The sequence below is a fragment of the Oncorhynchus gorbuscha genome, linkage group LG12, assembly GCF_021184085.1.
Source record: "Oncorhynchus gorbuscha isolate QuinsamMale2020 ecotype Even-year linkage group LG12, OgorEven_v1.0, whole genome shotgun sequence".
Taxonomy (NCBI): domain Eukaryota; kingdom Metazoa; phylum Chordata; class Actinopteri; order Salmoniformes; family Salmonidae; genus Oncorhynchus; species Oncorhynchus gorbuscha.
The window spans coordinates 21,199,951-21,211,591 of NC_060184.1; the positions used below are offsets into that span (position 1 = coordinate 21,199,951).

General features: G+C 44.3%; 2 protein-coding genes across 5 annotated transcripts; both read right to left on the bottom strand.

Annotated features, from left to right (window-relative positions):
• Positions 1–284: 284 nt before the first annotated feature.
• Positions 285–8,797, bottom strand: LOC123990690 (serine/threonine-protein kinase LATS1-like). 4 transcript variants are annotated; one of them, XM_046291440.1, is made up of 8 exons: positions 8,629–8,797; positions 7,572–7,919; positions 6,123–6,273; positions 4,202–5,676; positions 2,808–3,390; positions 2,485–2,670; positions 2,214–2,320; positions 285–2,109 (listed from the first exon to the last, which is right to left on the bottom strand). In XM_046291440.1, exons 2-8 carry the CDS (start codon positions 7,887–7,889, stop codon positions 1,576–1,578), a joined length of 3,354 nt encoding a protein of 1,117 aa, XP_046147396.1. In that variant the 5' UTR covers positions 7,890–7,919; positions 8,629–8,797; the 3' UTR covers positions 285–1,575. The 4 variants fall into 4 exon arrangements, 3 of the variants coding, with proteins under 3 accessions (XP_046147396.1, XP_046147395.1, XP_046147394.1); XM_046291439.1 differs by having other exon boundaries at positions 7,572–7,998; XM_046291438.1 differs by having other exon boundaries at positions 7,572–8,054.
• Positions 8,798–9,020: 223 nt separating this feature from the next.
• Positions 9,021–11,638, bottom strand: LOC123990692 (nucleoporin Nup43-like). The gene is made up of 8 exons (XM_046291444.1): positions 11,386–11,638; positions 10,987–11,109; positions 10,809–10,886; positions 10,515–10,677; positions 10,174–10,309; positions 9,922–10,073; positions 9,716–9,832; positions 9,021–9,557 (listed from the first exon to the last, which is right to left on the bottom strand). The coding sequence occupies exons 1-8, from the start codon at positions 11,503–11,505 to the stop codon at positions 9,328–9,330; spliced, it is 1,119 nt and encodes a 372-aa protein (XP_046147400.1). The 5' UTR covers positions 11,506–11,638; the 3' UTR covers positions 9,021–9,327.
• Positions 11,639–11,641: the final 3 nt, after the last annotated feature.

An 11,641-nucleotide genomic window follows, 5' to 3' on the forward strand; every position in this document is an offset into this window, starting at 1 on the left:
TCTAATGTTTGACGCTGTAAAAGCGTCATATCCTGAACTGAATTCTAAACAATAGCGGCAGCAGTACTACGACTGTTGTCCCTCTTTCATGTACCAAAAGTGTAAATAATATGGCTGTAAATTGTATTTCATGGGCTTTGACCCTCTTCACCAGACTCCACATTTGGGTGAAGATACTGGCATTGTTGATTTGTATAGCTAGTAGAGCCAGCCTGTATATTGGATAGTTCCAGTGGTGTCAGGTGTGAATGTGACAATAAAATGGAATTCGTGGAAGTGCTTTACATTGTTTATTAATCACCCCCGTTCCCTGCACCCAACCTCCCCAAATTACATTTACACATAAAATCGAATTATGTAATCAAAACCAGTGCAGCAATGTCAGTGTTCCTATTCCATAATTACATTCATAGCTTTCCAAAACACATAAAAAGGCTAAATGATGGGATGGAGTGGAGACCCATCCATCCACCATGAGCTACTAAAGAGTGCCTGTTCATAATCCAGTTTCCCATTACAACAGCGTCAGTCCATCATTAACAGGTCAGCCATGTCAGTGAGCTCATACACAGCGTAGCCTAGTGCTTTGGTTGAGAGACTGAATGAAAGAAGTGATGAAAGCAGATGAAGTGAACGAAAGAGAATAACATTTACTGTACATAGCATAACAGACCCTGTCGGCTCCAACTGTTTTTTTGTTTGTTTGCATTATTACAATAGGTACCTTTCATATTTTCCTTGGTGCTGAAAGGCCACATTAAACAAAATAAACACGGTGGAATTACAAAAATGACAGAGGAAAGAGATTTTAGAGGGGAATAATGAAGAGGGCCTGCCCTAATGAATATCAACTAACCAAAAGAATAGAGAAAATATTTATACATTCATAAATACATTTTATGTATAAATTCAAAAAATACACACAATCCGAGTTCAATCAACTCAAGCTAGTCTAGTTTGAAATGGCAGTCCCATATACAGTATTTGCTGAAAGAGCAGAAGATCAAAGGCACAGGAATGAATAATTCAAGAGTTACTTATCCCTGCAAATCCTACCAGTTATATCACTAATACAGTATATCCCCATTGCAAGACCTTAAAATATAAATTAGGAACATTTACAATAAAAACAAGTTCCCCCCCAAAATTATCATACTTATATCAACTAGCATCACCAGTTTATAATAGTTTATAATATCTTGAATAAATTAAGGCTTAAAACAGGGTTTGTAATTCTTTCGAAGAAAACCCTGATATTTTCTTTCAATTAATTTAAGTCTGTTCAGAGTCAACACATATGAACCTTACCATGTACAACCCCATGAATACACTTGTAGTGTGAAAAGACTAAACCCTCCTCTTGTAGACTGTAGTGTAGAGGGACTATACTGTAGTTATATGTACCGTGTATTTGCTTGAATGGTACAATTATATCTGTTCCCAATTGTTCTGCCCCACAGAATACACACACACACACACACACATCCTGACTCGCTCTCTGACAAACCAGAAACCTGTTTCCCAGACCTATTATGTGCAAACAGTCCAGCAGAACAAACATGTTCTTAAACAATACTACACATAGACCAAATCATTGCCCTGTGCCCTGCTGCTCACTTCTTGGTCTCCCTCCTCCTGTGTCAGGGCCTCAGAGTCTGCCTCGTCCCCATCAAAACCCTCCTCATACTCTATGCCAATGGGCTTGGGACAGCTGTAGGGGTGGCCGTTGTCATCGAAGAAGCGTCGGAAAGTGAACTCGTAGAAGGCGTGCTCGGGGTGCTTGCCGTTCCTGAACCACCCATTGAGGGTGTCGTTGTGGTTGCCCTCACCTTCGTTGTTGCTGCTCCACAGCTTGTCTGGATCCACCGGGTCAAAGTTGGAGGTGTCTGTGCAGTGAGCGATGGTGGGGATGTAGGGGGCCGGCTGCATTTGCCGCAGGTCGTTGGAGAAGTCGATGGTCTTAAAGAAGGGCTGCACCTTGATCTCGTCGGCACCGTTCTTGCCGAGGCGGTCCTCGGGGCCACGGCATAGTTTAATGATAAGGTCTGATGCCTCTGGGCTCAGCTTTGCTTGAGGGGGGATGTGCAGGGTGGTCTGCCAGTTTATCACCTGGGTAGAATAATGAACCAGAGCTTTAAACAGAGCGGAGGACAACAGCACTTAACAAACCAGGCCAACATGAGATATGCTCAGTTTTTAACTGGTTGATTTACCTTGAGCTGGGTTTCCAGGGGTGTAGTTGCTAAGAAAGGAGGTTGCCCAACCACCATTTCATACAGAATGACACCAACACTCCACCAATCACACAGTTGGGTGTATCCTTGAACAGTGAGGTAACACAGTCACATGTTAGACACAATAATATGATGCACAAGAGACAAATAATAACCTTTCAAAATTCCACTCCTGCACTGGTCATTCAAACATCACCGATAATATTTTCAACTTCAGAGCGGATTCAAATTTTCCCTTTCACAGGCTTACCCGTCCTTAGCAGCACCTCTGGAGCGATGTAGTTAGGTGTCCCCACCAGGGAGTGAGCCAGGCAGCGTTGGTGTTGCCTTGCCTTCCTCCTCTCCAGGGGCTTGAGCCGGTCTGCACATCGACAGTTAGATGGGTCCTGCTCCCATTCCTTACTGAAGTCCATGCTGTCCTGCCGAACATGGTCTCCTGCAGAGAGACACGACACAAAGATTTGCCTGGCTTTACTGACAATGAAAATGGGGAGAACAGTGTTACCCTAAAGACCAAAACACCCTCTTGGATTGAAGCAGCAACAAGAATCATAAAACATGGATCATACTAACCACTCTGGTAGTACTTAGAGTCATGTGTCCAGCGGAAGCCGGTGCAGAGGCCAAAGTCGGTGAGTTTGATGTGTCCGTCCCGGTCTATGAGGATGTTGTCTGGCTTGATGTCGCGGTGGATGAAGCCCATCCTGTGCACGCTCTCCACGGCGCAAGTGAGCTCAGCGATGTAGAACTGAGCCAACTCCTCTTTGAAGAGGCCCAGGCGGATCAGCAGACTCATCATGTCTCCTCCGGGGATGTAGTCCATCACAAAGTACAGGTTGTCCTTGTCCTGGAAGGAGTAGTAGAGCCGCACCACCCACTCATTATCAGCCTCAGCCAGGATGTCTCGCTCTGCCTTGACGTGGGCCACCTGGTTCCTGAGGAGAACATCCTTCTTGCGCAGCGTCTTCATGGCGTACAGGGCTCCAGTGTCCTCCTTCCGGGCTAGACATACCTCTCCAAAGGCACCGATGCCCAGGGTCTTGATCCTCTTAAACATGGACTTGTCCATCTTGGCCCGCTTCAGTCGGATGTAGTTGGACTCTTTCTGAGACAGCATCATGCGCATCTGCTCCTGGGCATCCCCCGACAACTTGACCTAAATTGCAAAATATGACAATTTACATTCAGGCCCTTAAGAGAACCACAGAACATGAATTAGACACAAAATAAGACAACCACAGATGTATTAGCAAAGCAATGGATTTAACCTGGCAGAATGCTGGCCCAGGTCAAGGAACACAAAATAGTAAGCATTAAAAACACATTAGAAAGGTACGAGATAAAAAAAACAACCAAAGAGATACAGCAGACGTTCTCAATAAGGCTGGTTGTCTTGGCAAGCATCATTTAAGCTGGACGGAGCACTAAACATGGAAAGTAGATGGGAAGGCATGCATCTCCCTAAGGAGTTGGTGTGATGCGGTCAGTCAGCAGAGGGCATCATGCTGTTCAATTAAAGTGGCCCATCTTTCAACAGCTGCTTACTTGGTCACTGATCTGTGTGGACTATTCAGGACACAGCATTGATAGGAGATACCTTTACCTTCTACATCAGCTGTTAGTGACAGCAGGGAGAGAAAAGGAGAGAAAGAGAGACAGCTAAGCAGAAGGGAAGAATATAACATTCAAAAGAATGAAAATATAAAACAGGAAATAAATAGTAAAGAGTCAGGAAGATTGAAAGCCAGGACTGCATGACAACATATTTGAAGAGGGTGCCAGAATCTTAAGGTTGACTGTGATTGGACATGCCAAATCCATTACAGTGAAAATGTAGGCCTTTCAGCTAATAAATAAATATCCTGTATTCCTCCGAATTGAATAGACCAAATGTATTTAGATTATACCATTGTTTAGACCAAATTTAACTCACAGGGACATTATAAGCAGTGACTGTGTACTCTCACCCTCTGCATCTCACTCTCTAGCTGTTTCTTCCTATGGATCCTCATCTGGTGGTTCTTCAGGATGTTCTCAACGTGCTGCTCCATGAAGAACTTGAAGGCCTGGGGAGAGTAGAGAGGCACTCTGGGGTCTCCTCGTCGTTCCTCGTCTTTCTTGTTCCGGCGTACAGGCACTGGAGATGTGGTGATCTGTTTATTCTCCTTCTCTGTTCCCACAGCAGCAAAGTCTGGGCCTTCTGGCCTGTCACTAGCAGTGCTGCTACAATCCTCCTCCTCTGCAGCCTCCTCTCTCCCAGAACTGGGCTTGGGCCCTGGGTCATAGGCAGGGCAGTGTGCAACAGGCTGCTGGAGGAGGTGTTTGGGGTATGGGGGTGGAGGACCCTGGTAACTAGGCACGTCTGCTACTGGCATGGGTACCTGGGGCATGGGTGCTGGTGGTAGCGGCTCCTGGTAGGTAGTGGGAGGTGCAGGGGGCTGATGCATCCAGGGTGGGTGTGCGGGGGCCACGGCAGTGTGTAGCTCAGGCTTCTGCACACGCATGCTCTTCACAGGCTGCAGGATGGGGGCCTGGGTGATGGCTGTCACTGTGGTGGCAGAGGGCTGGGAGCTGGCCGGGTGGCCCTGCCTGTTGCTCATCTGGTGGCTGTTGAAGGAGCTGGATCGGACAGGGATGGTGTGCTGCTGCCATGACGGGGACACGTCCTGGTTACTACTACCTGGGGAGGACTGAGGCTGGCCAGGGGGGGCTTGGGACCAGGACTGAGGCACGCCCATGTTGTACATGTCAAGGTTGTGACTGTTCCGGTTAGGCACCATCATGGACTGGGGGAGGTTACCCCCGTTGATGTAGGATGGGGAGGAGGCAGGTCCTCCGGCCTGCATCTGTTGAGCGGTTGGGCTTTGTCTGTTACTCTGATTCACTGGGTAAGGGGGAGGGGGTTGTCTGCTGCCACCACTCTGGTGACCCATGTAGTCTGGCTGAGTGGAGCCGTTCTGAGACCAGCTGGAGGGGAAGCTGAACTTGTTACCCCCAGAGCTCTGCATGATGATGGGCTGACGGCCCATGGGCACTGGGCTGATGCCCCTCTGGTTCTGGGGGGCTGAGTAGCCTTCAGGCCAGGCCCCTTGGGGAACAGGAGAGATGCGGGGCACGAGGTAATCCATGTTGCCAGAGAAACGCTTAGTGGAGAGGTTACTGTCCCAGGAAGGTGGGGGCGGGGTTGCACCTCTGTTTGGGGGAGGGGTAACACTGCGCACCTGAGGGGGTAGGGGAGGGTTGACCCGTTGGTTGTTGCCAGGGTGACACTGTGGGAAGGCTGGGGGTGGGCCTCGTCCTGCCAGGTCACCCTGGGGTCCAGGGCTGTCTGAATGGTAAATCATCCCCTCCACCATCATGGGGCCATGTCTCTGAACCAGAGACTCCTTGGAACCCTTCCAGCTCTGCCTCCTCAGCACAGGCTGCTGAATGTGAGATGAGCCTGCAATGATGGGAAGAAAAACTACAGGTCATGGCAGCATATAAAAATGAATAATTATGTTTGCGATAGACATTACCCCCCCCCCCCCTTAAAATATTTAGATGCACTATTGTAAAGTGGCTGTTCCACTGGATGTCATAAGGTGAATGCACCAATTTGTAAGTCGCTCTGGATAAGAGCGTCTGCTAAATGACTTAAATGTAAATGTAATTACTGAAATATGAAAGAAAGGAAACCAGTGCCTTGTACAACATTCTCATTTGAAACACACACCCTTCCCCCAAACCAGAGTTGTACAACAGAATATTGTTTCCTCATTGACAATTGATTGTATCTCCAGAGACAAATAGTATAGCCAAGTCCTAGATCCTGGAACAATGGTAGCCAAGTTTCCGTGAACAACGATGGGTAAAGGAGTGGTTTGGTCCCAGAGGACAGACACCTACCGGGGGCTTTCATGCCTGCATTGACAGGGCGGGCGGCGGCAGCCACCATCTGCTCCCTCACAGGATCCTGGTAGCTCATCTTACTAATGTACTCTATGGCTGCCTCCACACTGCGACTGTTGGTCTGCTTCAGAGCACGGATCACCATTTCCTGCACACAATACATATACTAGCTATTAATACCTGAAATAAAAGGTTTCGAGGCGCTATTAGACAAACATATCAAGTTTACAGAAACTACTTACCCACAACTCTCAAATACAATGGAATATATATATAAATGTTTAAGTATAAATGTTTAAGAACCAGACATATCAGTAGCTTTTTGACATACTTGGTTTCATTGATCTCTGCCTCAGGGCTGAATATCAAATGTATTTGTCACATGCGCCGAATACAATAGGTGTAGGTAGACCTTACAGTGAAATTCTTACTTACAAAAATGCTTTAAGAAAAACAAAAAATCATGTTAAGTAAAAAATTGAAAATAAAAGTAACAAATAATTAAACAGCAGCAGTAAAACAACAAACGAGGCTATATACAGGGGGTACTGGTAGAGTCAATGTGCGGGGCACAGGTTAGTCGAGGTAATATGTACATGTAGGTAGAGTTAAAGTGACTAAAAGTCACTGACAATCATGACACCCTGAGCAGGCAGCTAAAGCTGGTCATTCCACATTGCATAGCTTTCATATTTCAGTCCCCTGTCATCCACCAACAAAGGGAAAACATTCTGCAATAACTCATTTTGTGTAATAGCTTGAACAATTCAGTTGTTCATGGTATAAAGCGTTTCCCCTAAGATGTTTTTTTGCAGCGGTGGCAAAGTTAGCATAGTGTGTGTGTGTGTGTGTGTGTGTGGGGGGGGGTTGTGGTAATGGACAATAGCGTGAACCCCGGACAAACATTTTTGAGTTCCTTCCTTTTAAAGCTAATTTCATGAAATTCTACATATTTTGCCATGGCGTATGCTGTGTTTTTATGCTATCTGAGTGACTCAAACATAAAATCAATGGGGGCTCCATGCCAAGACATTTTTGGAATTTTACATTCTCCCTGCCTGTCTAGTTTTGATTTTGGTTAATGTTAGTTCTCAAAGATTCTCTTTATGTTTTATATATATACATATATCGCCATTATCTTTTCTGCATACTTTATATCTAGTTTTAGTCTTTAAGTTTACACTGAAAGTGTTGCACCATCTGAATAAAAAATATTCTAAAATATAATCATTTGTTATAATGGTGGCAACGATTTGAACGAATATAGGGGAAACACTGGTACTCAGATTATTCCACAACTGTCAGTATGGACGTTGCTTGACTGATTTTAAACATCTGAATTATTTTTGTTATATTCATTAAAATTAAATAACTTAATTTACTACACAGTACTAACGTGCTACCTAGCTGAAGTAGTGTTTCCACTTTTACATTCTTCCTCCTTACCTCCTCAAAGCCAGCAGACAGCAGCTCCAGCAGCATCTGTTTGTTAACCTCTGCAGTCCGTCCAGAAGAGCTGGGCTCATTGGCAAAAGGCATCAGGGACTTGCGAATCTCCTGCAAGGCCTTGTGGTAGGGGTTTTTGGGGTTGCTGCAGCGCCCTTGCTGCCTGGGATCTTCAGGCATCACCTTTCCAGCGCCCCCCATGTCTACCTTAGGGAGGTCAGAAGGCCGGGAAAGGTTACGGAGACTCTCCCGAATTTCCTGCAGCATCTGGTGGCTGTTGCCACTGTAGTTGCTGGCGGGGAAAGTCTTGGGTCGCATCTGTCGATATCCTTCGGGTTTCTCCCCTCTCTTCATGTAAGAACATGTAGGTTGGCAGCCAAAGGAAAGAACAGCATAGAAGCACACAGCAGTGTCACTGCGAGGTTATCTGGGGCCAAGAGATGTTCAAGACGAATTATTTTACATCTGCATCCTGCTGAGTACCTGGGGATGACAAAACATAAACATGGTGCAGCTAGCTAATAGTAATGAATGCAACCTCTCAGATACTGAAGCAGTGAAATGACCCTACAGATGGTCAATTAATATATTCAGACAATTCATTATGGAAGATAAGTGTAATAGTTTACTTTTGTAGCTTTAAATTACAACCTTATTAATGGAACTAACGAATGGTGTTGGTGGCTAACTTAGTTAGCTTACAATAGTTAACGTTAGCAACCAAAGATGGTTAAACATGTACCTATAAACGTTACTGACTAGAATGTTAGTTAAGTAGATTCGTTTTCCAGACAGCTAATTTACAAAGAACAAAAAGTAAACGAAGAATACAATTCAATGTTTTATCTAGTTAACGCTAAAAAGTAACTAGCACCTGACTCAATTTCAGTTAAATAGCTAGCCAGCCAGCTAACGTTGGCTAAACCAGACAGCAAAGCCCGACCACAGATATAACAAGGCCCGGCTACTGCGGGTTGTCTTCGGCCGTCGGCGTCGCAAAACAACCACTAGCCATCCAAGTTAGCTATAACTAGCAGGTTGTTGTCAATTAACTTACCGGCAGCAGTGTTATTCTCCTAATCAACTTTCCAGATTTCAAATCAAATAGAAAGTGCGATCAACTATGAGTACATCTACTGATTTAGACGTTTGAAAGTAATTCACTTTAATGCTTCTCCGTGTTAGTCCCAACTGTGGCTTGAATATTCCTGTGATGTCTGACAGAGACAAGTTTCCCGGATGTGCTGGTTCACTGGGTTGTCCCCACCACCACCACCACCACCCCCCCTTGTGATAGCGCCCCCCCTCCAAGTACAACATAAAAACAACATGGATTCTATAAATAATCTCTCATAAGACTTCAAATGTGGTCCAGATAATGGTTCTTTGTCATACTGTATATCTTGTCTGTTATGAAAAGTGACACATAATTGGATAAGAGAGAACACATTTTATGCAGACATTTTATTTCAAAACACCAGAGTTAAATGACATGAACACAACCAATATGACTTCCCCACAAATCAAGCAGAGCACAATTTCCTGTACAAGAGTAATATTTGAGTGGTAATAAAAGACCTCTGTATGCTTACAATTTCTTCAAACTCCTTCAGGACTATCAAAAACAATTTCACCCGATTGAGGTTATCTAATCCTCAGAAGTGAGACCTTTTACTGAAAACAGGTTTTAACAATCAGTTAAAGGTAAATAAAGTCCAGCCAGCATGTCTATTAATGTTAATAGCAAAACGTTTTTCTAAATTGGGACCCGTCTGTTGACATAAATAGCCTCTCCGTCCGTTCCACACACCAAGCATTGTCCCAGCACATCCAGACTGTTCACAGACAGGGTCTGGCTGGGCAGCATGTGAGTGGTCTCAAGGCGTCCCTTACTTGAGTCTCCAGTGAGCCAGGAACTGATGAGGGACTGGTTTCCACCTTCTGGGGCTATTGCACTGCGCGAAACTATGCTCGTGTTCCGTCCACCTGGTGAACAGAAAAAGTCAAATTCGGATGATGAATGATTGGTGTTACAATAATGTTATCCTGCCAAAAACATGTTGATATATCAAATACTTCCATTTGGCAATAAAACACAACCATCCTGCTCTGTGAGCCTTTAAAAAATCTTTCTGATGACTTGCCTTGTAAGAAGGATGGTGTGTCTGAATTTGAGGAAGTCTCCCAATGCAACAGTGATCCATCTTCTGAGCATGAGAATAGGTGGTCTGGGTTTGATGGATGAAAATGGACCTCCCACACTGTGAGCACAAAAAAAAAAACAGTTAACCTGTGAACCAAAGATAGACTTGCTGTTTTAGTAAATAAATGACTTCCATAAATATCTTACTTTCAGCAGAGTGTGCCTCCATAAGTGAAAAGGGCATGTTGCCTTGTCTCACATCCCAGATACAGAGCATGCCATCCTGCCCCCCTGTGGCCACAATGTGTTGTTGGTTGGGGTGCCTGTCCACACAATGCAGTGGGACTCTGTCCCCAGTTCTTGCAGGCAAAACAAAATACATTAAGGACATTACACAACAAACTTGTATGACCAGAAAAACTGATTTGCATTCACTCTTCAGATATTTAAACAGCTTACAGTGAAAGAATCTGTGATGGTTCATTGCCCTGCTGCCTGAAGTCCCATATTTTGAGCTGGCCAATTGAATTGACAGTAAGGATCTCCGTAGTCCTTAGGAAAGTCACATCATGGATTGTGCTACTATCAGCATTTTCTGACAATTAAGAAAAAAATAGTTTGTCAGTATTATCTTGGCTAAAGGGTGGGATTTTATTTGAAGTTCCAGATTACTTTTGGAAATTAGCATGTAGGCCATTGCAAGTTCAAAATGCAACCTTGATGAAAACAATGTCCACTGCCCGGGGAGAATTCAATTGTCTATGAGGTATTGTTACTAAAGTATTGTTTCATTCTCAGACCTATAGTGCGCAGCACTCCTTCCTGGTCCGCTCTGAAGAGGATGATCCTTCCATCTTCCCCGACCGTGACAATCTCAGGGCTGTTACACACAATTCCAGTACATGGAGCGTTGTCGCAGGGATAATGATGTGCTCTTTCCCACAATTGAGAAACAGATAATGTCTGTTGAGAAGAGAATACAGGTGCTATTGAACACAAGGTCCTCCACAAGCTACCTTGACATTTGTAATTGTGTATCCATGATTGTTGGTGTATCTTCATTATGATGATGTCTTGTGAAATAACATCCATACCTGGCTGTTGTGGTGATGCCGAAAGATGATCACTGCTCCAGTCGATGATGCTGTTACTATTCTGTCTTGATCCAGAAACTGTGTAAGATTGACATTCAATTATGGCATTATATTTTGAAAATAAGGACCAAGTACAACCATGTCAGTCTAATATCCTAGAGCTAGTTGATAAACTTACTTGAAGATCCAAAACATCCCCATTATGTTTGTGTTCACATACTAATTGGGGGTCTCCCTCAAATTCATCGTCCAAACCGGAGATCCCATTCTCCCCGATGGACCAAATGGAAATTTTGTTGTCCTTAAAAAGAGATGTATGCAATCAGACAAAAATACATATTCAACAGCTGATTGACGGTAGCTAAGTATACTAGTTAGCTATTAGCTAACGTTAGCTATGCATACATTGCCCTAACGTTAGTGGCAGCACACTGGGCTTCTGTAATGTAGGGAAGTAAAGTGACATGTTTGTTATTATTGACAGAGAATAATAAAGCAAACTAACGTTATGTGTTGACAGTACCGACAGTAGCTAGTTAACGGTAAAGTTAGCGGTTTGGCTAGCTAGCAAACCCACCTCGTTATCCCAAGACCCAGTAGCAAAGATGTCTGGTTGCTGTAAAGACGAAGATGAGACCGGTCTCCATCTCGTTTTACTGATTTTCTGTGACACGTACTTTGCATTGATACCCTCCATCAGAATAATCTTAAACGTAGCTACTTGTACTTCTGTTTAATTTTTAAATTAAAACAAGTCCCCTTAACATTAATTTTCCTGAATCCCGCCAGGTCTCATATGGTGGCCCATTAGGACAAACTCAACTAAAGTAAAC

What these genes read in the sequence shown, in the direction of transcription:
- LOC123990690 (XM_046291439.1), bottom strand. Translation starts at nt 7,925, where the DNA reads ATGAAGAGAGGGGAGAAACCCGAAGGATATCGACAGATGCGACCCAAG. An exon ending in TGTCTGCTGGCTTTGAGGAG is followed by an intron (nt 6,274 to 7,571) that starts GTAAGGAGGAAG and finishes TATTGTGTGCAG; the next exon opens with GAAATGGTGATCCGTGCTCT. An exon ending in CTCTAAGTACTACCAGAGTG is followed by an intron (nt 2,671 to 2,807) that starts GTTAGTATGATC and finishes GTCTCTCTGCAG; the next exon opens with GAGACCATGTTCGGCAGGAC.
- LOC123990692 (XM_046291444.1), bottom strand. Translation starts at nt 11,505, where the DNA reads ATGGAGGGTATCAATGCAAAGTACGTGTCACAGAAAATCAGTAAAACG. An exon ending in CTGGGTCTTGGGATAACGAG is followed by an intron (nt 11,110 to 11,385) that starts GTGGGTTTGCTA and finishes TCTCTTTTTAAG; the next exon opens with GACAACAAAATTTCCATTTG. An exon ending in GGCATCACCACAACAGCCAG is followed by an intron (nt 10,678 to 10,808) that starts GTATGGATGTTA and finishes TCTTCTCAACAG; the next exon opens with ACATTATCTGTTTCTCAATT.